Genomic DNA, 22107 nt, shown 5'->3' on the forward strand with positions numbered 1-22107 from the left:
GGAACTGAAGAAACTCGCACCATATTAATCAGACGGCCTGAAGCCGCGGGGTCGTGAAAAATATTGTGTAGGGCAAGGGCAATGTCATTGTGAACTGACTAGTGACCTCATCAGATGATTTCGCAGAAGGTCTTACCGTCGCCGGCCGGAGTTACTCCCAGGGGCGTTCAGCTGCACATATCGGGCGGCGGGCAGCCAGGCAGCTGTTGTCAGAGGTACGAACGCAATAAATAATCGCTTCTGAGGCATCAAATTGGCTATTCTAGCGCTGGTTATGTCAACCAATTCGAACAGAGTGAGGTAGCGTTATTGAGGATACATACGCCGCATCGTCAAGCATGACTCGCATGTCGACACCCACGTTGCCTCTTACACTTAGCGCGTCCGACGTGAACCCTAATCTCGGGTTCCAACCCCCAGCTATCCGCCATGATCACAGCACTGTTTCACCCGGGTAGCTCATTGAAAAGACACGTCCTGATTCAGGACACATCTATTCTACCTGCGGGGAACCCCCTGAAATATTAACAGCTGAATCCACCGCCATGACCAGACAAACAACCAGAAACGCCGACATTTTTCCGTGCAACGGCCGCAGCCCAGCAAAACGCCCTCCATCCAGAAGCGAGAAGGAACACCCAGATCATACAATCTCGCCCTCTTAATCACTCTCCTCCGCCGCCTCCTTCCCCTTCTTCTTCTCCTTCTTTTCCTTCTTCTCCTTCTTCAGCCGTTTCCGCTCCGCCTTCTCCTCGGCCGTCTCGCCCTCGTGCTTCTTGCGCTTCTTGCTCTCCTCGTCCGCCTTCTCCTCCACGGCCGGGGCAGCCTCAATCTGCTTCTGTGGGGAAGCAGCCTCCAAAGGAGCAGCAGCAGCGTTGGCCGCAGCGGCAGCGGCGGCATCGGCGGCGCCGTAGTCGGTGTAGCCCTGCTGCCACTTGGCCGGGGTGGCCTCGTTGGTGCGGCCGAACTTGTCCAGCTTGCCGTCCGCCTTGAGCTTCTTCTTCTCCATGGCCACGGGGCCGAGGCCCCAGCGGCGGGGGTACAAGTCGCGCTCCATGATGCAGCGCTTGACCTTGGCAACGACACCGTGATCGCAGGTCGACATCCTGTGCAACGGTTAGCGGAAAGTCGGAACAAAAAAATCAGGGGCATGGCAACTTACTCGACGGTGCTCATCTGGGCAATACCAATAGCGATGGCCTCGCCCTTGGTGGTCATGAGGACGACCTCCTCATGGGCATCAATGCCGGCGTCGTACCGCAGCAGACCGGGCAGCATCAGCTTGGCGCCATAGCAGACGGCGTTGACAGCCGAGTCCTTGACGACAAGGCGCTTGTACGTGCAGAGCAGCGTCTCGAGCGGCTGGATGACCTTGCGCAGGTACGACTCGTCGCCGCCGTTGTCGTACTGCCATTGGGCATCGAGGACATCGTGCAACGTGACGAGCGAGCCGTTGTCCTCCGACATGACACCGGAGCGCACGCGGCGGAGCTCCTGCATGTGGGCGCCCACGCCGAGGAGCAGGCCCAAGTGCACGCAGAGAGTACGGATGTAGGTGCCGGCCTCGCAAGACACCCAGAACACGCCGAGGTGGCGGTCATTGTCGAACTCAATGAGCTTGCTCTCGTGGATCGTGCGGATACGCAGCTGGCGCTTGACGGCCGAGATGAGGGGCGGGCGCTGGAACAGGGCACCGGTGAGGGTCTCGAGCGCCTTGGCGAAGGCCGGCTCGCCGCCGGGGATGGTGTCGTGGAAGCGGACGACGGCAACGTACTCCTTACCGGCACCTTGCTGGGCCTTGACAAGGCGGGTGGCGCGGTCAATGCAGACAACTAGTCCGGTTAGCCGAAGCTGCCATTTGCTTTTCATGGAACGGAATCACATACTCAAGCAGCCAGTGACCTTGGGATCGAGGGTCCCGGAGTGACCAGTCTTCTCAACACTGCAGAACTTGTCAGCGCCACCATTTCCGCATCTTTTGTCTCGAATCCCACATACCGGAGCATCCGCTTGAGCCAAGCGACGACTTCGTGGGACGAGGGGTTGGACGGCTTGTCGAGATTGATGACACCGCTCGAAACGTAAGACTTGATGTCGCGCTTGTAGGGCGAGGAGCCATTGGGAATGGGCGTGAAGTGGCCGGAGCGCACCAGCATCTTGTCGTAGTTCTTCAGCAGCAGGGGCCAGTCGCTGGTGTTAAGCGTCGGCACCAGGCTCTGCGGCTTGATCATGTATTCAACCTCATTGTCCTCCCCCTTCTTCACCAGCGCTTTCGAGTCGGACATTGTGTCGGTGTTTTGTGCGTAGTGTAATGCAGTCGAACTGAATAAAACCCCCACTCAAGCCTCAATTCTGCTTGATTCAAAACACAAAGGTTCTTGAACCGCGTCGTTCGTAGGGCAATTGACTGTCCAGAAAAGACAAAGAAGGTTATAGGTGGACCGTGAGTATATTCACGCGTCGGCCGGCAGGCTGGATCGAGTAGTCGGACAGTCGCCGTACGATTTTCCACCGTCTGTGATTGTTGACGACCTCGAAAGCTCTGTCCATTCGCCGACCCGAAATTTTTTTGAGCCAGAGGTGCGATGTGGGGAAGCGATAACGCTGTCTGGAGATGGCGCTAAGCCCATTGTGAACTGATCCTCACGTGCCGATAAGAGGTGGGTCGGTGGTTGGTTATGCAGGTGTCAGGTCATGCAAGTGATTGGGCACATTGGCGAGTTGAGTAACGGCAAGTTCATGCATTCATGGAAGGGAGTGGTGAAGACAAGGTGCTCATGAGCATTGTGACTTGTTGAGTGGCTACCCAACGACTCGGCCATTGATACAATACAGGTCCAATATATACGCTTCGAGGATATATATCCCCTTTCCATCCATATCCACAAAGCAAAGGCCTACCGTGAGGCGGCTTCCAGGTATATCCAACTCCATCCAGATCCGGGTATTATAATAGCAAAGAAAAAACACACATAACGGACTCCGTCAACCGGGTTCTCTCCTCGGCCGTCTTATGCGGCTGTGAATCCTCTTTGCACGTATTGTCCCGCGCCATATTCCCCCATCCCATACCCTGCCGCTGCATCCACGCCGCCTGTGCCACCCGACCCGGGCCGCGACCCGTGGTGTCTCCCGTAACCGGGGTGATGCAATACCGGAGCCTGTGGCTCAGCGGGCATCCTGTATGGATACTCGTACTGGCGGCCCGCCGCATCCCCGTTGCCGTTTGCATAGGGGCTTTCCACCTCGTGCATCTCGTATGCCTCGTCCCTCCCCTTGCCCTTGGACTCAATCGGGTACCCGTTGAGGTTTAGGTCAGACGCCTTGGACCGTAAGCTCGCCTCGTCCCCGCCGAGCGCAACCCCTATTGGTATCTCATCGTGCCTTTTCTCGGGTTGCGAGTGCATCTGCATGACCATCTTCTCCTGGCTGATCGTCGGCCATTGTGTAAACGCGGGTGGGGGGGAGCCGTGGGCGGGCGACTGCGCCTGGATGATCTGGTCGAGTTGCTCTTGTGTGGGCAGATTGCTCGCGATAGTCGGCCATTGAGCGTGACTGGGGCCTGATCCGTCGGGCCCGGTAACGGGGCTGTTGTACTGGCTCGAATAGGGGCTGAAGTAGCGCGGGAATTGCGTGTCTGTGTGTGCGCTTACGGGGCTTCCGTTCTCCCACCCGCGCAAGGGCTGCTGGCTGACGGGGGTCTCAAACATGTCTTGCCCCTCGCCGCCGCCGTAGCGGGTCTTGGGGTGTGGCCACCCCTGGCCGCCATGGCGGCGCTCGAGCTCGCGGAGGAAGGCACGGCGTTTCCGTTTGCCATTGAAAATAATGCAGAAGCCGACGATGGCGAGGATGAGGGCCAGACCACCAAAGGCGATGCCAACGCGGGCGCCGAGGGAGACAGGACCGTAGTCGGGGGACGGGACGCCTACATACGAGACTTCTGGCGCGACGATGGTGATGGGGTCGGCGCCGAAGAGGTCGCCGTCAATGGATATGGTGGAGCCAGGTTCAGGCATCTGCTCGCATGCTGCCTCGAGAATCGTCATGTAGTTGTTCTGGGATATGCCCTCCACATCGTCTTGTAAAAGTGGCACGAGGCAAGTACTGCAGTGGTCGACCATCCCCGGGTCCCACTTCTTGCAATAGTCTAGAGGAGGAGCTGAGGTCGTCATGTTCTGGTATACCACGGCAGCCTTGAATGGTTCACATGCCGTGCTTGTGCGCTGTTAGCGAGACTGTTACAGGGCAAGACAATAGGATGAGAAGCCTCACCTTGTCACGCATGGGTTTGTGCCGCCGCCGAACAGACAGTGTCCCATACTAAACCGCAGGTTGTCTAGTAATAATCAAGTCAGCGGGAAAACTCCTGCTGGGAAGCACGGTACGATACATACAAAGTAGTGCTTGTAAATCCGATTGCCCGCCGGCAACGTGGGTGCTGGTGAGTAGACAACCGATGCATTGCTCCCACACGACGCCTGTCGGGGAGTTTCTGAGAGTGCCGGCGTCGCAGGCCATCTCGTCCGTGGCCGTCGAACCTTGGACGTTACCGCAGTACTTTGAGCATGGCGAGTCGGGGGAGACGAACAGCGTTGCCGCCAGCCGTGCGCACACAGCGGCGGCGAGGAGACAAGCGGCTCTCAGCGGCATCTTGGGGATTTCGTCCCTATGCCGCCAAGGGTCGAAAATCTGGATCGGTGGTGTTCAGACGGGTTTGTGAATTCGGTCGGTCGGCGTTGACTTCGTCTGATCCGGAATGCGGGGACGCAGCTGCAGCTCCGGGGGGTGATTACTGCCGCACAAACTTCCTGTACGACATGCCGACGATAGGTGTTTACGAGGGTTTTTCGCTTTGGGTGTCACAGAGGGCTGTCGAACGAAACGGAAGTCGGCTGTGGGATATAAGAAGACGGCGAAGAGAACCGAACAGTCGGTGTCGGCGGACTCGAGATCAGAAGCCACAGCGACAAAAGCGCGCTCGACAGCTATCAGTTAAGCGCGCATTTCATCCGGGCTGCAGGTTGTTGGTTTGAAGATGGCAGCGACGCCAACAGATGTGACAGTGACGGGAAAGTGCTGAAGGCGCAACAACAACACACTTCACACAGTGAGCCACTGAACCCACCGAACCCCAGTGCGCCGTCTGGTGGCTGTGGCGGGGACGAGCTGTCATGGTGTGTGTGATTGGGGCCGTCGGGACAGGCCGTGGGATGGGCAAATCAAGCAATTCGCACATCGACCCCCCGATCGGCACAGCGCATTGCTTGCTGTCAGCCAAGGTGTGCGTCCCCAATGGCCAAAGCTAAGATGCGGGAGACATGCAGTTCGATGGCACAGTCAACGCTAGCCATGCGGGTGCGCACAGCATTGACCAGTCGCAGCGCAGGGACCAGATGTGCCTGCTGCAAGGGCCCTGGCCGTCTTCACACCCCCACTCCAGTCACCCGTTGTGCCATTGTGATTGGCTGCCACTGGTTTACCCGTGACCCACGATTTGCCCGTTTTGGCTGGAGCTGAGCTCCTCGAGGCCAGCCCGGAACTCTCCTTCCTCTCCTCACCACCACTCGTCACACACGAGAATTCTGCCGTGAGGGGAAAGGCACTCGCTGCCGAACTGGCCCCCAAGCTTGGCCGCCATTTCAAATCTTCACCAGCATCCGACACAGTGTGAGAATTACATGTCAGTCTGCCGAATCTCGGCACCATTTTGTCTCGGGAACGCAAACACACCGAAAGACGCCATGGACGAGGATAACCGCCGTGTTGATCAGGCTCACTGGCCAAGATAAACCGGTATAAAGATACGAATTAATGCGCTAGATCAGATACCAGAGGCGCTGGCTGTGTCTGAATGATATCGAAGAATCCATAAAATTCTTGGCTGAAGGACATCTCAAGGTTGCCGTCTGCCGAAATGCTGGGAATAGTTATTGAAAGTCGACTACCCGGTAGGCGAGGTACCGATTCTCGGTAGTAACACCCTATTCGCCAGAACACCCCAATTCGCCCCTGAGTTTGCGGCACGCACCGTCAATGCATCTCCGAGAACCTCACTCAGTCGCATTTCCACAAGCCAACGCCACGGCGCTACTGCCAGAGTGCTGGTGTCGAGGGGAATGGTTTCGGTGTCCATTTCTTAACTCGCCGTGCCTTCTGTCCACGACCTTGCTAAAGATCAAGCGAAGGCATGTCGGGGGTTCTGCGTAGCGTGTGGGTAAGTAGGTAGGTACTTCGTACCGTAGATATAACTGACTGCCTCCACACGGCAAAAACCCACTCACTGGGACTGTGCGTTTCGGGTAAAAAAGCTTAGGTTGAGTATGTCATGCAACCACTGAACTGAATTCACAGCGTATGTACGTAGGTAGTTCATCAAAGGGTGGATCCCAAAGTGTTGACGTTAATGTACTCGAATGTTGCTCCGAGCAAAACATCATGACCATGGTGGCTTACAAAACTCAAAGAACTCAATTATGCTCCTCAAGGTCGCTACCAATAACTCCTCCTTTCTTCGGAGAGGAAGTGCCAGTCAGTCTTGGGCTGTAGAACACAACTTGACGGTGTAAGTGTGTTGTTACTATCATGGTTAAGCTCCCGGGCCAACCACACTGGGCCTGGAATGTCTTGACGGAGGGTACTTAGAGACTCCTGGTTACATTCCCATTCGCGAATATCTCCAGGGTATCTATGGTAGCTACCAGCATAATCCTCATTGATAAAGGGTGGCGCAAGAACACTTCCCAAACCAAATTTTGGTGGCGGGGGTGTCGCGCAGTATGGGCGTGTAAGTTGGATGTTCTACCCCTGAGGCGGTCTTTTTCATAAACAAAACGACACAGGCATGGGAATATTTGAGCTGGGAGGTGGGAAAAAAATCCCACAAAAAGCTCACCTGCTGACCCCATCCGCCGGTCGGATGAGGGCTGCAGGCTACGAAAAACCCCGTTTGGGTTTTTTTCTTCGCGAGGGGGGAGTCGAACCCACGGCCTCTTTCGGTTGGCGTTCTACCCGGGTCCCCCCCAATGCCGTTGAGCCAACCGGTGCTGGCTCGAATTTGGGGGGGTCGGTGACAGTGTGGGTTGGGAAACCGGTATGTATATCGTGGGCTGCTGCTTACGGAGTGCCGGGAAGGAACGCGGTGGTGAGAGGGTTCGGATGAAACTGGAACTGGAATGGGGGGTTGCGGTGCTTGCTCCAAAACGAGGCAAAGTGAGCATGGAATGAAAACAAACAGATACCATGTATGCCGTAGCTAGTTATGCAGGTATGATACACTTAAAACAGCAACAACATATCTCCATCTTCTTCCCCCCAGCCCCCATTGTCCCCTCAACCCCCCCAACTGAACTCAACCCCAACACCACCGCCCCTCCCAGCTCTTTTGTACCCCATAACCCCCATTCCACATGCAAGCCCCGGCATCATATCATAACATCATAAACCCACCGCCCCCTCCCTCCACAACCCAACCACCACCCCTAACCCCCCCTCGCAGCCACCCCTCTCTCCTCCACAAACCAACCCCCCTCCCCTTTCCCAACCCCACCAGAAAGCACAACAACCCCCGGTTCAGCACCACCACCACCAGCATACCCACCAAGAGGCACCAACTCATCCTCCAAACCCTCCTCATCACCGGCATCCACCCGTGGGAGAACGGGGTCTCCCAACCCGAGGTGCGAGTCGGCGAATGTTGAGACGGATGTTGTCGAGGTGGCTGAAGTCGCTGAGCAGAGGCTGGGGGTGGTTGCCTGTTGGTGTTGGTGGTGGTGGTTGGTGGCGATTGTGGGGTCGATGGAGAGGGGGGTGGGGTGTTTGGTGGTGGTGCTGGTTTGGGGGGGTGGCTGTTGCTGGTCGAGCGTAGTAGGGGGGTGGGAGCTGGGTTGTCTGCCGCGGCTTCTGCCTCTACGCCTAGGGCTGTAGTCGTCATCGGGGGAGTCGTAGTCCGGCTCATCGTCTATAATTTCGTCTGCAACGTCGTCCGCGAATATGGCGTGCCGGAGACGGGATGGCTGACGTTTGCTTGCCCACTGACCGTGCCCCCCGTTGCCACTGGTGTTGTCGAACGAGTGGCCCCTCTGGAGTGATCGGTGACTTGCCCTGCTAGACGGCCTAGCAAAGGTGAATAATGCATTCCGTTCTCTGTCATCGTCGCCATCGCCCCAGACGTTCCCAACCACCGACCGTGTCGGATCCGAATCGGCCATGCCCCATGCGGTCTGTTCCTGTTCCCCATAACTTAACTCGGATGGCTGGAAGAGCCGGATGGGACTTGTATCCCGAGGTGGATATCGTGACTTTGGCGAGCTAGGCCTGTCGTTGTGGGACGACCTGAAATCGAATGCTGAGCCGGGTCGCACTTTTAGCCCCCCCAAAACGTCGGCGAGTTCGGCCCAGTCGTTCAGAGGGGTGGCCTCCGGTTCTAGCTCGAGCACTTCATCCTCCTCTTCTTCTTGCCTGTTGTCACTCTTGGAAACAGTATTTTCCGTCTCGAACTGCATTTGTTTCGGTTCACTTTCCGCCCCAGGCTGTGGCGCTTTTGTGTTTGGTGATTCATCCGGCTCCTCCTCATCCTCCTCCACGATCGACTCCTTCAAAGCCGACAACGTCGGCTCGTGCTTCCAAAACCATTGGGGCGGCGCCTTCTGTTCGATCGGTGTCGAACTCCAACCGTCCTCGTCAAACGGGGTGATGGGTGTCATGGCAGCCCCGGCACCAAAAACCGAAGAGTGTGACCCATCATGATGGTGCCAAGGATACGGGCTCTGCTTGCTGGGGAACCTCCACGGCGATGAAGGGTTCGCGAGCTTGGGGCGGATTAAGCGACGGTCCAAGGCTGGGGTGTCTCCTACAGCCGGCGTGTCGATTATGACATCATCTGAGATGGCACTGTCTATGGTGATGTATTCGTCGAACTGGGGCCGCGTAGGGATTTGCAGACGAGTCGGGGAGGTGGGAATTTGCAGACGAGTAGGGGACCGAGTGTCTGTGGGGGTGTCACCTGGCTGGGGGATTTGCGCTAGCCAAGGTAACTTGGGAGAGGTTGGCTGTTGGGGGCTGTTGAGTTCGGGGCCGAGTCCAGAGTCGACAAGATAGCACGGGGCTTCGCTCTCTTCCGAGAGGGTATTGTCCGAGATTTGGTGCGTTCGCAGGTCCTTCTCTACATGTGAGGTAGGCTTCTCGGTGAGAATGTCGTCGCGCTCTACAGCGTCGGCATCCGTGAGCTTGCTCATGGGCGGCTGGTCCGTATCGACAATGAGCAGGTCGTCCACGCCACGCCCCAAAACTCCATAGACGAACACCTCGCCCCGCTTAATGCCGATGACAGCGCTCGTACCGGTGTATGTGGCTTCCGTCTCAGATCCGGCCCTGTTGCAAAAGACGACGATGACCTCCTCCTCTTTGTCTGCGCGGATCAGGGGCTCGAGTCGCTGGACCCAATAGACAAGTGTCTCGATATCGGGTTCTGCGGGGTTGGCGCCGAATACATCGGGATCCTGGTGTGTCTGCCAGGCCATGGATACTATCACCACGTTCGCCTGCGCTTTGGAAACATGGAAACCAAACTCGAAGGCGTCCCAGGGGGCTTCAAGTTTGTAAGGGCTGTGATGTCAGCGGACGGACATAGGTATGGTGGGGGCCATGAGACCTACTTGAGATCGGTACCGATACCCAAGGCGACGTTTCCAAGACCGGCAATCTCGCCTTTGAAGAACCCATTGCCGCCCTCTAAAGCCCAAGTCTCATCGGTGTAGAACAAGAAAGACTTCCTGTAATTGCCGACGGTGTCTCCATCGCCGTTTATGGCAAGAGCCGAGTTATAGTACTCAGGGGATGCTGGCCAATTTGCCGAGACGTCCACTTTCTCGGGGTAACCCACAACAACGGTGCAGTCATGCTTGAGTGCAGTGGTCTGCGCCCAAAGAGAAGTGATGCCGGAGCCAGCCTCTTCGAGGCAGGGGGCGATGTGCTGCAACGACTTGAAGTTGTAACCTAGGTCATGTTAATTCCCAGCTGGAGATCCACGGCCAAACGGCGGCGGGAACTCGAGGGAATGGCACCTACCACTGAAGGCTAGCTCTGGCAGGACAAGCAAGTCGAGGCTATCGAGATCCTCGGGATCTATCTTGTCGAGGACGGCATCCGCACGGTTGAGGTTGTCATCGACGTCACCAACTTGGGAGTCGAACTGCAAGCAGGCAATCTTCATGATGACAAAACTGGGAGCTCTCCCAGGGCAACATCCACTGGATAGCAGCAACCAAACAAGTCTGCTCGAACCGACCCCGAAATCAGGTTCCTCGACGGTCAATGTTGACGGTGACGGGCCATTACGGTTGATAGCAAGATGAGGGGATTCATGTGGCCTCGGGCAGACGGGAAACAGGAAGGGTGGTCGATCAAGGGAAGCACCTGACGAGAACAAGGGGCAAGCCTCCGGGAGGCGGGGAGCGGGAAACGGAGCGGCACAGTCGTGTTCAGGCCTGTCTTGGGATGTATTTTTGGAAGCCAAGGTCAACCAAGGTCAAAGGTTGGTGGCACCATGGAAACGGTCAGCCGGCTGATTGGGGCAAGTGGTCGAGAGTGGCCGAGAGTGTCAGCCTGTAAGCGCCCGCCATTCGACGTGATGGTGTCACGCTGCAGGGACTCTGCTTCCATCCTGCTGCTTTCTGCACTACTCTGCACTAGCTGGGCTTGAAACGACCTCCACCGGCAGACCCGTGCCCGGCCACTGCCGAGGGGGACGGAAAGGATTCCAACTACTGTGAGGGCGTTGCGCAAGCGAGATCGATCGAGAGCAAGAATGGAAATCAGATGTGTGAAGCGATAGAATGGTTTTCGTAGTTCGGAGGGTGTTTCAATCCTTTTCTTTTCGTTATTTTTGTCGCACAGGCGTCAGATTGTGCTAGGAATATTGAATCACTGAGGAAGTGCCCATGGGGAGCTGGGAAGCAGCGACCAGCAGCCATCGTGCCATTCCATCACATCCCCCACCATCCCGGTCGTGCATTCTGCGATCGAGCGGGCGGAGCCGGTGGGGATTCGCACGCTGGAGTGGATTCCGAGCTAACAGAAATCAGCCAATGAACAGAAGGACGGTTGAAACAAACTTGGGTCTAACGATGCTGATTGGGCAAGACGATTGACGGGGGTGAAACGGACGACTTCGCCAAGAAACGGGCCGGGGTGGCCTCAAATCAGATGGGGGCGGCCCCCCAGGCCACAACCCTCCCTCCTCACCTACCTATCAACCTCACTGCGCTGTAAGTCTTCCACGACCCTTCGCTCAGAGAAGAAAGGAAAATGATGCCCTTGCCCTGGACAAACAATGGCCCTGTTCTATCATAATTTGTATTTGTCTAGATATATTGACATTTTTATTTCGTCTCTTTCCATCCATTTTCGAAATCCTGCTGCGGGGTTCTCACTGTGCATCTCCCAGAACGGCCTTGGATAGAACCACCTGCCTGCTGCATCGGCGGCAGTTGCAGATAGAAAGAGAAATGTTTCCCTCCACTTATACCCACGGCCCGTGCAGCAAACCCGCTTTTGCAACAACCTAACTCTCGTGGGTGTGGACCTTGCATAGGTACTCGGCAGCAACTGTGCTGCGGCTGTCGTGCCGTTTCCGGCGATTTCGGTGGCATCAAGGGTTGAAACCTCAGACGGCGGACTCGGGCCTCGACCTAAGCCGGCCATACCACCGGCCACACCTCCATACCCCCATACCGTGCTACCTTAGGAGCCCGGCATCGCCCCCGCCCCCCTAACTGCAACCCGGATTTGTGGCCGCCGAGTTGCGTTCCGCCTCAAAGGAACTTGCCAGCCAACACCACCAACTCTTTAATCTGAAACGGGCGAGAGACCAAAAGATCAGAGTACAGATTCCTTGGGTATATTCTCAGCCACCACCAAAATTTGTTGACAAAGGCACCTGCCACAGAAAAGACATGGGGTCTCCTGACGAAACCGATATGTGGCTTGCATATCGCTTCGGTTGCATCCATGGCCGCCACGAGGATTCTGCGTGCTTCTGAATAAGCGCTGACACCCTCCCATTTTCCTGCGGGCGAGCCAAAATAGGCGGCGCGTCTAAATAATTTGGGCCATTGTTTTCCATTTTCGTCGAATTCACTACCACATCCTACCAAAACTGTTGCTTAGTATGGAATCGCGAAGGCTGTTTCCCCAGTTAGACTGGCGTTAGCCGCAGCTCCTTTTGGTCGTACACCAACACCGCGGATACCACGTACTATACACGCCTCCATGCAGGACAACCGCGCATTGTACACTACTTGGAGTTGAGGACCTTTGGCGGCGCAGTTGGTCTTGGCCCCGTTCGCCCCCTCTGCCCCCTCTGGCTCCCCTTGCCCCTTTTTCTAAGGCATATGCCGGAGGCGTACTTGGCTACCAACATTGTTGTTGGTGCCGGTGGCCAAAAAATCCACCCCGGCTCTTTGAGGTTTGCAAACTTGCCAAAGTAGCTTGCTAAATGCCAGCCGATTCCAACTGGAATTTGTTTAAGCGCGCTGGCGCTTAATCTCCCGCCAACAAGCCCTATTCCGGACGGAGGGTGGTATTCACGGCGCCTGGTTGCGTACCACCGTCTTTGCCGACCGCCTGCGCCGCAACATCGTCAGCGGTACCACCCTACCCGTCCTATTCATGTTCTCGAGCCGGTACCGTGGGCCAACGGGCACCGCCTCCGGGATGCTTCGTTCCTGGCAGCTAGTGCGCGGGAGTGAGGCAGAATAACCCAAAGGTGGTCGCCAAGTGGTTGTACCTTTATCTCTGGTATTCTGCCCTCGTGCCGCTCGGCCTGCCATGTTCGCGCTTATAAGCCATATGCCCTCGCTTCCGCGCGGTTGGGGAATGGAAGTCAACCCGTTCCCTTGGTCCCGGGGTTCTAGAAAGTCTGCGATGCATGGCGCTCCGAGTAAGACCTCGGGTTACTTTGCATATTGACCAGCGGCAGACGACACAGGCCGCCCAGGCGCTTCCCACCCTCGAACTCACCGGCAGCGTGTTGACCGTGGACGTCGGTCCGTGTTGTACGGAGCCGCCGTACGTTGGATCCCGCCCCGACCCTAGTCCTCCACCGGCTGCCGATCCATCAACCGCCGCCGAGACCGACAGATCACTCCCGGTGATCGCCGTCGTGGCCATTACCGTGGGGGCAGCCCTGCTCCTTTTTGCTGGAATCTTCCTTTTATTCGCCTACCGTCGCCGGACCGCAAGGCGTAGACAAGCAGCAAAGATGTATCCCAACACCAAGAAATACCAGACCGTCGCCGCCAGACCGGAAACACCACCCACAGTGCCGTCGTCTCCATCAAGCTCGTCCTCGCTCTCTACTCGGGCGTTACTGGACCTGGGATATTGCGAAGACAACAACGACGCCCCTAGCTCCCCGCAACCACAACCCCGTGACCGCCGAAGCGTCGACACAATCATCGCCCTCCGCTACTATGGCCACCAACAGTCTCGCCACTCCCACAACCCTTCTGTCGCCGAGCTGCCCGCCACGCCGCCGCCCCGACCAGTCCCAGTACCACCCCCCACCCCACCTTCCTCAACAACCCCGCCCATGAAAGCGCGAACATTCCCCCGGCGAAAGCCCATCGGCAGCGGGAAACCAATAGTCTACCTCAACCCCGCCGGCGAACCATGGGTCCACGTCCCACCTCCATCCCTCCCCTTACCAGCACCGCCAGCATCACAAACACCCAAGCGCAGCTCGCACCTCCCACGCGGCCGTCCCCGCCCGGCCTTTTCTCTATTCCCACCAGCCCACAGCCCGCCCGCCCGGCCAAAACTCCGGATCCAAAGCCAAGCGTGGCAACTCCAACCGCAACCCCAACCACACATCTACCGCCCACCAAACAACAACACCAACAACACCCTCAACAACCTACCCACCCTCAACCCACCCAACCCCAACGCCCACCCTCCAAGAAACCAATCCCTCAAACGCAACTTCTCCCGCCCCTCCCCCATCAAAATCCACGCCCCGACCCTCCCCCTCCCCACAGCGCCCGCCACCGCTCCCCTCCCCTCAGGCGGTCCCGCGCACGGTAGCGGTAGCGGTCAACCGGCTCCTGGGAATGGATACGGGTATGGGAGAGGGGGCAGCCGGTCGGGATTGAGCCCGCCGCTGACGGCGAGGCCGTATTTTGCGCCGCCGCCGGGGCAGGCTGGGGATGGAAGGCGGTCCGGGGGGTGGTGGGGGTGGGGGGGTTGGAGGTCGCCTGGGAGGTCGCCGAGGTCGCCTGGGAGGGTTGAGGGATAAGTGGTGTGGAGGAGGAGGATGTGTGTGGGCTTTGTTACGATATGGTGGCTGGCTGAGGTGTTCTTTTTTGTGTGCGGTTTGTTGTGGGTGTGTATCGCTTGGTGGGTTGTATTATTATCTTCTTGTAATCATGATATAGGGTTTGGGGTGACGGCGCATACTTTGGGAAAGGGGCATATATGGCGGGCTGGTAAAGGGTCTTGGTTGGGCGGTCGGCATCGTTGGAGCGTTGTATTTGTGTTTGTGTGTATGACTATCTGATGTGGAATGAGAATTTGGGGTTTTAGTCCATCACAAAACTCTGTGCCTTGACCAAGATGCCTTTTGGTTAATGAGATGCACATTGTTGAGCGTAGCTTGCAGACGTCTTAACGGTACTGCTTGGTTAGTTTGATACCATCATTCCCTTTTCGTTTCTTTCCATTTTTAGTGTTTTTTTTTTGTTTTTTTTCATTTCAGTTACCCGGTACTTCTCCGCCCCCAAATCTCACCCTTTTCCTCTATGGCCTCCTTCCGTCCTCAATCTTGCGAGCTGACCAAAGGTCACCATGAATGCTGAGAGTGCCTAAAAGTGGGTCCAGGGCTGCTGTGGATGACTGGCTGTGATTGGGTTCCCCAGGCCTACCATGACCCACTCTCATCATGACTAAAGCGCGCCTCACTTTTGGGACAAAGAAATTGAGGACGTTTGCAAGCAGATATACCCCTCCGCCACAGTTCAATTCCAACAAGAAACGCAAGAACAAGCACCATAGCTCAGGGGAAGAGCGCCGGGCTCATAACCCGGAGGTCGCTCGATCGAAACGAGCTGGTGCTAGACTTATCTTTTGGTTCACCTTTTGGTATTTCAGGGGTGTTGTAGGGGGTTTATTTACTTTTTGGCATATTTGAGTCACACTTTTGTCCCACAACAAAAATTCCAGCACAATTGAGCACCATTCACCTATCCAAGTAGTTAACCTCGCAACAATTCTTCTTGATCGAGCTGCTTCGTTTTGCCACCATGCCCAATCATACCCCTATCCCATCCAACCCGCAACGCCATTCATGCACACACCACACATAACAACCCAAATGCCCATTTCTTAACAATCAGATCATATCATCATCCACATCCAAAAAAACCCACCCCACCCCTCCCCTCAAACACAAACCCCCCCTCCTCCCCCCAACAACCCCCCTCCAAAAACACTCGGACTTGCCACAACACGTATCACCCCCCCACAATGCGACCCCAATGGCGACGACACACCCGAGGCCGACCCCGACCCTGACGCCGAGCACCAACTCGCCCCATTCCACGGCGAGAGGGCGTCGAAGCCAAACCTAACCGCCCCGTCCCGCCAGGTGGTGGTTTCGTCAGGCTCGTTGGGCTCGTCGGGTGTGTAGACGTCGACGAAGATCGGGATGGCCGAGAGTGAGTGCGTGTCGTCGTCGTCGTTGTCAGGTGAGGGGAGGGCTGCGGCGGGGGATGGGATGGGGAGGTTGGTTTGGAGGGAGAGTTTGGGTCTGGGTCGGGTGTGGGGTTGGCGGGTTGGTTGGGGGGGTGGGGGTGGGGTTGGTGTTGTTGGGATGGTGTGGTGGTGTGTTTTGTGGTTGTGATTGTGGTTTGAGGTCCGCGGCGCGAAGCCTGAAGGGAGGGTTGGTGAATCGACGTAGCCCACGCCGCCGGTGCCGGGGCCAGCGCTCTTGGGCGGACCGTCGTCCTTTGGGTCCTCTTCTTGTTTTGCGGGTGGTGCTGGCGGCGCGCCCGGTTCGCCGGGAACCGGCACCTCGCGGCGGCTGACGAGTTTCCCGAATGGGGGGTCGTCGGTGTCGACGACCAGCAGCTCCTCGACGCCGCGCCCGAGGATGCCGTACACGGAGACCTCGCCGTCCTTGATCCCGATGACGGTGCTGCTGCCGGCGTACGTGGCCTCGTCTTCGACGCCGCTGCGGTTGGCGAACACCACGATGGTCTCCTCGGAGCTGTGCGCCCCGATCACTGGCTCGAGTCTCGCGACCCAGTAGGCGAGTGTGCTCATGTCTGGCGCCTCTGGGTCTGACAAGAAGGCGCTTTGCTCGTCGTTGGTCAGCCACGCTGTGGAGAGGATGACGAGGTTCGCCCGCACGCGCAGAATGTGGAAGGCGAATTCGTAGGCGTCCCAGGGTGCTTCGAATTTGTAGGGGCTACATTGTCAGCCGGGTCCTGGCATGGTATACTCAAAGTATCCTTACTTGATATCCATGCCTGAGTTGTCATTGTCAGTACAAGGTGTCTGCGGGGGACGGCATCACGGTATCACATACATATCCCCAAGGCAGTCTGCCCCAGGCGGCCCAGCTTTCCCCCGTAGAAGCCTCGTCCCTCGTGGGCCCATGTGGCGTCTGTATAGTACAGGAATGACTTGCTGTAATCGGCCAGCTTCTCACCGTTGCTGCCGATCACTACAAGAGAGTTGTAGTATTCTGGCTCAACCCCTGCTATCTCGGTCTTTTCCGGATACCCGACGGCAACGGTGCAGTTGTACTTGCGTGCAGTGGTGCGCGCCCACTGCGAACTAACACCGGACGCAGTTGGTTCAAGATGCGGCAAGATGTGCTCTTTTGATTTGAAGTTGTAGCCTGACAGAGTCAGTCAGGTGCTTGCTCGTCTGAGCCCAGAAATGCGCATACCGCTAAAGGCCATCTCGGGGAGAACGAGGAGGTCCAAGTCCTCCCTGTCGGCCGGGTCTGCCCTTGAGAGGACGGCTTCGGCTCGCGTAATGTTGTTTGGTACATCGCCCACTTTCGGTGCGAACTGGAGACACCCGATCCTCATGTTGACGTCGGCGGTAACTATTAATACACGTAAGAGGATGCGTAACAGGATGTGAAGTATAGGTTGGGCATGAATAGTCTTCGTCCGGGGAGCCAGAAAGGTCGGATATTCTAAGGCGACTAACCCCTATTTTGTCCAAAATAGACAGAATAAGACGCGTTGTCCCAAAATACAAGCGCGGGTATTTTTATCTTGTTTCTACGGCGTCAGTATGGGAGGTGAGGCGCAGTTCATGGCAAGATCAGACGATGTAACAAGAAGCCGAAAACATCGCAAGTCGCAATCGGGGATGTATAAATTACCGTATCGTTGGGTATCTGACGGCCCAGAACTTGTGGGGTGTGATACCGTCAACTCCCTGACGAGAAGGCACGAAGAGTTACCCGCAAACGGGCTAGCTCTTGGGGTTCTTTCCTGCAATCCCATCCTCCTCGGCATCTCTCCGTGTCTCCCCACGCGCCTCTCCCCCAATTTTCCCTGGTTTCCCTGCAAAAAATGCTGCATCTCGAACCAACACGTCGCAGTCTCGGCCAAACCCCACGCACCAATGCCTGGCTCCCGCATGAACCTGGCCACGTTCTGGTCCCTCGATTGGCGACCCCTCCCTACCGGATGAAAGAGCCGGGAAAGCCACCCGCTGCAGGCCTGCAATCTGCAGCCGAGCCTGCAACTCAGAAAGGCCCTTGACCTCAACACGACATCGATGCTCACTCAAATGTGTCCGGTTCTCTCGCCGCCCGCCGCCCGTCACGACCACTCCATCTCCCGGATTCAATTTCATAGCCGGTGTTGAATCATTGCAGCGCGCTCAATAAGACGTCATCCAATCACCCCCTTGTTGTTGATCATGGGCGACTCGTCTCGGAAAGGCTCCAAAAGCCCCACCAGCCCTAGCAGCGCTACGAAAGCGTCTCCACCACGGGCCGCCTCCGGTTCGCCCGGCCCCGTTAGCCCGCAGTCCGCGGCGAGCCCACCGGGCACCACTGGACCTCTTGAAGCCGATGTGAGCGACCTCATGATAAGGACGGGAAACAGCGCTGATATCTTGATGTGATATACAGGATGATGAGCGTGACAGCGACGTCGACTCCCTCTTCAGCACGGTAAGCTAGCCTGTTGATCCATGCCGGCGTATGTAGTTTGGATGCGTTGTGCTTACTGCTTCTAGACCGGCGTGAGCGACACAACATCCGTCTCGTCAAGCATCTTCAAGTTCCGCGAGGAGAATGGCCGTACTTACCATGCCTATAGGGCAAGCGGTTAGTGCTATTTCAGGATGCAGCTGTGCGCCCGGTCGGCTGACACGTTCCACGACACATAGAAGCCGCGTACTTCCTGCCCAATGACGAAGTAAGTTGTGAAACACTTCCACTTTCATTCAACCTCACCTGCTGACGGTTCCAAATTAGACAGAGAATGAGCGCCTAGGTAAGTCAGCGCCACGGCTGCGAAACCGCCTTCACCATGCTCACTGACCCCAGACCTGCAGCACAACCTCTTCCTGCTGTGCCAAGACAACCACCTGTTTCTCTCACCTGCTGGAAAGGACAGGCCGCTCAACCGAGTCCTCGATGCCGGCACTGGGACCGGCATCTGGGCCATAGAGTTTGGTACGTTGTCCCGTGTTGATGTTGATTGCAGGCTGTTAACCTTCTCCAGCCGACGAACACCCCGATGTAGCAGTATGTATCCTATGCCTCCCGCGTGATAGGATCGCTCACTCACCGTTGCCAGGTCGTCGGTGTTGATCTGAGCCCCATCCAGCCGTCCTTGTGAGTTACTCATACCGCTACTACCTGTAACCCTGCTTACGAAGCTAGCGTCCCGCCCAATGCCGAATTTTTCGTTGACGACCTCGAGAACGACTGGGCTTTCGCTACCAAATTTGACTTCATATATGCCCGCATGCTAACAGGGTCCATCAAAAACTGGCCAAGGCTAATTGGGCAGTTCTACCAGTGAGCTGCTGTTTCTCATTACACCAATCTACGTAGTCTAGGAGAGCCCCTCGCTAACACTCACGTTCTCGCCCAGACACCTAAATCCGGGCGGCTACGCCGAGCTGGCCGATGTCTTGCCGCTATCGTGCGATGACGGCAGCTTACCAGAGGGTTCCCCGCTTGCGCAGTGGAACCGCTATCTGGTCGAGGCGAGCGAGAAGCATGGGGCCTCGATGAAGTCGGCAGCTTCATACAAGCAGCAACTATTGGATGCCGGGTTCCAGGATGTGGTCCAAACTGAGTACAAGTGGCCTATCAACACATGGGCCAAGGATAACAAGCACAAGGAGATAGGTAAGAGAGCCATACTGGCTTGGACGATTCCCACTAACCCGCTGACAGGCGCTTGGTCCTCGGAGAATATCCTTTCCGGTATCCAGGGGGTTAGCATAATGCTCTTCACCAATATCCTGGGCTGGTCGGCCACCGAGGTGGAAACCTTTCTGGTCGGTGTCCGGAAGGACTTGAAGGACCGAAGCATACATGCCTATTGGCCCATGTAAGTCTCGTTTCCGGGTCATATACGAGCCGTGCTAACCATTGGATCTGCAGGGTGGTCGTTTATGGACGGAAGCCCGAGTGAGGGGCAGCCCGAACCGACAGGTCGAGGAATCTTTACCTGTGCCAGGCTAGGCTGCCTGTGTCACTCTGATGCGGGATATCTCACACGGACAGAGGGTTCTAATTAACCGAGTTTTGTTCATTTTCACCATACCTCCTTGCCGAGATTAGAGCCATAGACAAGCGAATGATTTTTGCGTTGACCGCCCATACGGAACTCATTGCGTAGGTTCTAAAGAATGTGACAGGCCGGAAGGAGTTCCCCCGGAACCACGTCAGCCAAAAGGAGCCACATTGTTCTTTGATGCTGTCGACCCTCGCCTCGCAGCTTTGCTCCTCAACCACAACCCGTATAATAGACGGCCTCCTTTTTAGAATCGCCAAGCCACTGGTTGTGAGAGACCTGCTCGAACCCGAACCACGCGTCTGTTCCGTGCGGCACGCTAGTCATGGTCAGAGCTCTGTTTTTGTAGATTTTAGGGAGGCAGTAGCGGCGTGTTGAGGGGACACTTACTAACACAGCGTCATGACGGCACTGTCAGAGTCGCTGTTGTACCCCCACGAAGCTTTGAAGTCTGCGCCATCGTTTGTGCCGCAGGGGATGCCGTAAAAGCTGCCCACGGGGTCGCTGGTGGGCGACGTCGGCGAGCAATGTGTTTCCTTGCCGCCGGTGTGTACGATCGTGAACTGCCAGGTTGTCGTGTTGGCGCCTTGGTCGGGGACTGTTGAGGTATTGTCAGCCGTGATTTAGCTAGGGGGGGCGGCAGTAAACTCACACCGTGCCAGCCCCTTGATCTGCCACTTCTTCCCCTCCTCCTCGCTGGCCCTCTTTCCGACCCTCTCCACTCTCCCTCCCGTCAGCTTACGGCTCCCCTCCGACATCACCCCCATCCCAACACGCATCCTCGCCCGGCCACCACCCCGTCTCTTACCCACAACCGCGCCATCACCACCACCACCACCTCCACCGCCCCCCTCATAACCCCCCCCAACACCAGAACCTCCCACACCCACACCCTCCCCAACCCTTTCAGACTCAGAACCTCCAGAACCGGAACCTCCAAACTCCCCCGCCGGATAAACAACGCCCTCCTTCACCCCGACCACCCTCCCCCCCGCAAGCTCGCTCTCAGTATACCCAAAGAAGGTGTGGCTCCCGTCGGTGGTGTCGGTCGGGACCAGGGTGAGGAAGGTGTTAGTTGGGTCCCAGCCGCCGTTGAGTGTGTATCTGTATTTGGGATTGTTGGTGTTGGTGGGGTTGTTGTGGCAGGGGATGGCGGTGAAGGAGGTGTGGCTGGCGGGGTTGGGGGCGGGGTTTGAGTTTGGGTCGGGGTCCTGGTTGGGGTTGGGGGAGGTGATGGTGAAGGTGCAGGTTTGTTGTTGGAGTTGTTGTTGTTGGTCGGGGAAGGTGGAGGGGGTGATGAGAGTTAGGGTGTAGGTGCAGGCTGTGTTGGAGGGGGTGCATTCTGTGGGGTGTGGAATCGGGGCGTTAGTTGTGTTTCTTTTGTGGGTTGGGGGAGGTGGGGGGAGGGTTGAAGTAGTTGGGGTGAGGGAGAGTGAGCGGGCTTGACATACGGCGGGAGAGGGCCGAGATGGTCCATGAGCCGAGGGTTTCGGCGGCGGCCAAGGGGACGAAGAAAGGGAGAAGACGCATTGCGAGGTGTGCTATGGTTGTTGTAGATGAAGGGGTGTTGAAAACGTGGACGTGGTGGAAGATAGTAGCAGCCAGCCAGATGTGATGTTACCGACGCGGTGACCGGAGCGCCTGTCCGCTGGAATGTGTCTACTCTTTTCCAGACATGACGGGCAAGCTAGTCTTATACTCCCTCGAGGACACCATTCCGCCGCAACGTGGCTAACCAGCGGGCCGACGACCAAAGCGTATTGTCTCTGGCATTCTCACGACGGTGCCTCATATCGACGGGTGAAACATGGAGTTGAACACAGGCAAGGATGGGCTGTCAAGTACTTTATCGAGATTGCCTAGGCTTCCTGCATAAACGGAGCCTGTCAAACGCTGGGTAACCAAAGTCTCGGCCAGATGCTTTTTTTTTCTTGAGCCCCTTCTACAGTCTATCTCCAAGTCATGTCTTCTGAGCCTGACTTGCAATTCTAATGGGGTTTTAGTTTCAGGGGAAGGGAAACCCTCGAAATTATCGTTTAGTCCCAAGCCAGAACTTGCGGCCACGATACTGAACGTTTCCTCGTGGGTCTCACATCAGAGCAAACACGGTTTTGAACTAGGTCAACAGACACTTGGCGTTGGTCTGTCCGATGCCACTCCCCGATGTCGCTGAGAGCTTTCAGGATCATGGGATGAGGGAAGCTGACGACGCATCTCACGACAGTCTTTGCAAACAGCACCGGCAATGCCCCATAAACCACAGTTGTGGGTTCAACAGGTGTACACAAACTAGAAAATGCTGAGGTTGTTGTCACCCAGAAGTCAACTGGAG

General features: G+C 56.7%; 7 protein-coding genes and 1 non-coding gene across 8 annotated transcripts; 3 read left to right on the plus strand and 5 right to left on the minus strand.

Annotated features, from left to right (window-relative positions):
- Window positions 1-233: 233 nt before the first annotated feature.
- Window positions 234-2708, minus strand: F5144DRAFT_619986 (centromere/microtubule binding protein CBF5). Its single transcript, XM_066791995.1, has 4 exons — window positions 1999-2708; window positions 1887-1942; window positions 1163-1832; window positions 234-1106 (listed from the first exon to the last, which is right to left on the minus strand). Exons 1-4 carry the CDS (start codon window positions 2283-2285, stop codon window positions 662-664), a joined length of 1458 nt encoding a protein of 485 aa, XP_066645113.1. The 5' UTR covers window positions 2286-2708; the 3' UTR covers window positions 234-661.
- A 50-nt stretch (window positions 2709-2758) lies between these two features.
- Window positions 2759-4827, minus strand: F5144DRAFT_197323 (uncharacterized protein). Its single transcript, XM_066782870.1, has 3 exons — window positions 4395-4827; window positions 4273-4336; window positions 2759-4215 (listed from the first exon to the last, which is right to left on the minus strand). The coding sequence occupies exons 1-3, from the start codon at window positions 4648-4650 to the stop codon at window positions 3012-3014; spliced, it is 1524 nt and encodes a 507-aa protein (XP_066645114.1). The 5' UTR covers window positions 4651-4827; the 3' UTR covers window positions 2759-3011.
- A 2651-nt stretch (window positions 4828-7478) lies between these two features.
- Window positions 7479-10210, minus strand: F5144DRAFT_601545 (carbon-nitrogen hydrolase; the record flags this gene model as incomplete). The annotated part of the gene is made up of 3 exons (XM_066791156.1): window positions 7479-9603; window positions 9654-9993; window positions 10066-10210. 3 exons carry the CDS (start codon window positions 10208-10210, stop codon window positions 7479-7481), a joined length of 2610 nt encoding a protein of 869 aa, XP_066645115.1.
- Window positions 10211-12523: 2313 nt separating this feature from the next.
- On the plus strand, window positions 12524-14354 carry F5144DRAFT_197384 (uncharacterized protein). Its single transcript, XM_066782872.1, has one exon. The coding sequence runs from the start codon at window positions 12926-12928 to the stop codon at window positions 14288-14290; it is 1365 nt and encodes a 454-aa protein (XP_066645116.1). The 5' UTR covers window positions 12524-12925; the 3' UTR covers window positions 14291-14354.
- Window positions 14355-15035: 681 nt separating this feature from the next.
- Window positions 15036-15107, plus strand: F5144DRAFT_t73. The gene has a single exon. It is a non-coding gene; the product is annotated as a tRNA-Met (tRNA).
- A 318-nt stretch (window positions 15108-15425) lies between these two features.
- F5144DRAFT_568852 (carbon-nitrogen hydrolase) lies at window positions 15426-17512 on the minus strand. The gene is made up of 4 exons (XM_066788666.1): window positions 16946-17512; window positions 16580-16894; window positions 16508-16520; window positions 15426-16459 (listed from the first exon to the last, which is right to left on the minus strand). The coding sequence occupies exons 1-4, from the start codon at window positions 17088-17090 to the stop codon at window positions 15433-15435; spliced, it is 1500 nt and encodes a 499-aa protein (XP_066645117.1). The 5' UTR covers window positions 17091-17512; the 3' UTR covers window positions 15426-15432.
- F5144DRAFT_568855 (S-adenosyl-L-methionine-dependent methyltransferase) lies at window positions 17513-19861 on the plus strand. Its single transcript, XM_066788667.1, has 12 exons — window positions 17513-18093; window positions 18152-18193; window positions 18259-18349; window positions 18412-18440; window positions 18500-18518; window positions 18572-18700; window positions 18750-18772; window positions 18825-18862; window positions 18911-19048; window positions 19125-19384; window positions 19433-19589; window positions 19643-19861. Exons 1-12 carry the CDS (start codon window positions 17938-17940, stop codon window positions 19671-19673), a joined length of 1113 nt encoding a protein of 370 aa, XP_066645118.1. The 5' UTR covers window positions 17513-17937; the 3' UTR covers window positions 19674-19861.
- Window positions 19638-21582, minus strand: F5144DRAFT_646414 (uncharacterized protein). The gene is made up of 4 exons (XM_066792891.1): window positions 21227-21582; window positions 20428-21117; window positions 20166-20373; window positions 19638-20094 (listed from the first exon to the last, which is right to left on the minus strand). Exons 1-4 carry the CDS (start codon window positions 21303-21305, stop codon window positions 19989-19991), a joined length of 1083 nt encoding a protein of 360 aa, XP_066645119.1. The 5' UTR covers window positions 21306-21582; the 3' UTR covers window positions 19638-19988.
- Between the last annotated feature and the right edge of the window lie 525 nt (window positions 21583-22107).

Source organism: Chaetomium tenue, assembly GCF_020726465.1.
Source record: "Chaetomium tenue strain MPI-SDFR-AT-0079 chromosome Unknown F5144scaffold_3, whole genome shotgun sequence".
Taxonomy (NCBI): domain Eukaryota; kingdom Fungi; phylum Ascomycota; class Sordariomycetes; order Sordariales; family Chaetomiaceae; genus Chaetomium; species Chaetomium tenue.

Excerpts from the sequence above, each read along its gene's own strand:
- F5144DRAFT_197323 (XM_066782870.1), bottom strand. The coding sequence starts at position 4,650 with ATGCCGCTGAGAGCCGCTTGTCTCCTCGCCGCCGCTGTGTGCGCACGG. Across the intron at positions 4,337-4,394 it reads GGATTTACAAGCACTACTTT|ACAACCTGCGGTTTAGTATG; the intron begins GTATGTATCGTA and ends GATTATTACTAG. Across the intron at positions 4,216-4,272 it reads ACAAACCCATGCGTGACAAG|CACGGCATGTGAACCATTCA; the intron begins GTGAGGCTTCTC and ends ACAGCGCACAAG.
- F5144DRAFT_619986 (XM_066791995.1), bottom strand. The coding sequence starts at position 2,285 with ATGTCCGACTCGAAAGCGCTGGTGAAGAAGGGGGAGGACAATGAGGTT. Across the intron at positions 1,833-1,886 it reads CAAGGTCACTGGCTGCTTGA|TTGTCTGCATTGACCGCGCC; the intron begins GTATGTGATTCC and ends TAACCGGACTAG. Across the intron at positions 1,107-1,162 it reads GCCCAGATGAGCACCGTCGA|GATGTCGACCTGCGATCACG; the intron begins GTAAGTTGCCAT and ends ACCGTTGCACAG.
- F5144DRAFT_197384 (XM_066782872.1), top strand. The coding sequence starts at position 12,926 with ATGGCGCTCCGAGTAAGACCTCGGGTTACTTTGCATATTGACCAGCGG.
- F5144DRAFT_568852 (XM_066788666.1), bottom strand. The coding sequence starts at position 17,090 with ATGAGGATCGGGTGTCTCCAGTTCGCACCGAAAGTGGGCGATGTACCA. Across the intron at positions 16,895-16,945 it reads CCCCGAGATGGCCTTTAGCG|GCTACAACTTCAAATCAAAA; the intron begins GTATGCGCATTT and ends TGACTCTGTCAG.
- F5144DRAFT_568855 (XM_066788667.1), top strand. The coding sequence starts at position 17,938 with ATGGGCGACTCGTCTCGGAAAGGCTCCAAAAGCCCCACCAGCCCTAGC. Across the intron at positions 18,350-18,411 it reads CCATGCCTATAGGGCAAGCG|AAGCCGCGTACTTCCTGCCC; the intron begins GTTAGTGCTATT and ends CACGACACATAG. Across the intron at positions 19,590-19,642 it reads ATACATGCCTATTGGCCCAT|GGTGGTCGTTTATGGACGGA; the intron begins GTAAGTCTCGTT and ends TTGGATCTGCAG.
- F5144DRAFT_646414 (XM_066792891.1), bottom strand. The coding sequence starts at position 21,305 with ATGCGTCTTCTCCCTTTCTTCGTCCCCTTGGCCGCCGCCGAAACCCTC. Across the intron at positions 21,118-21,226 it reads CATCTCGGCCCTCTCCCGCC|AATGCACCCCCTCCAACACA; the intron begins GTATGTCAAGCC and ends CACACCCCACAG. Across the intron at positions 20,374-20,427 it reads GATCAAGGGGCTGGCACGGT|TCCCCGACCAAGGCGCCAAC; the intron begins GTGAGTTTACTG and ends ATACCTCAACAG.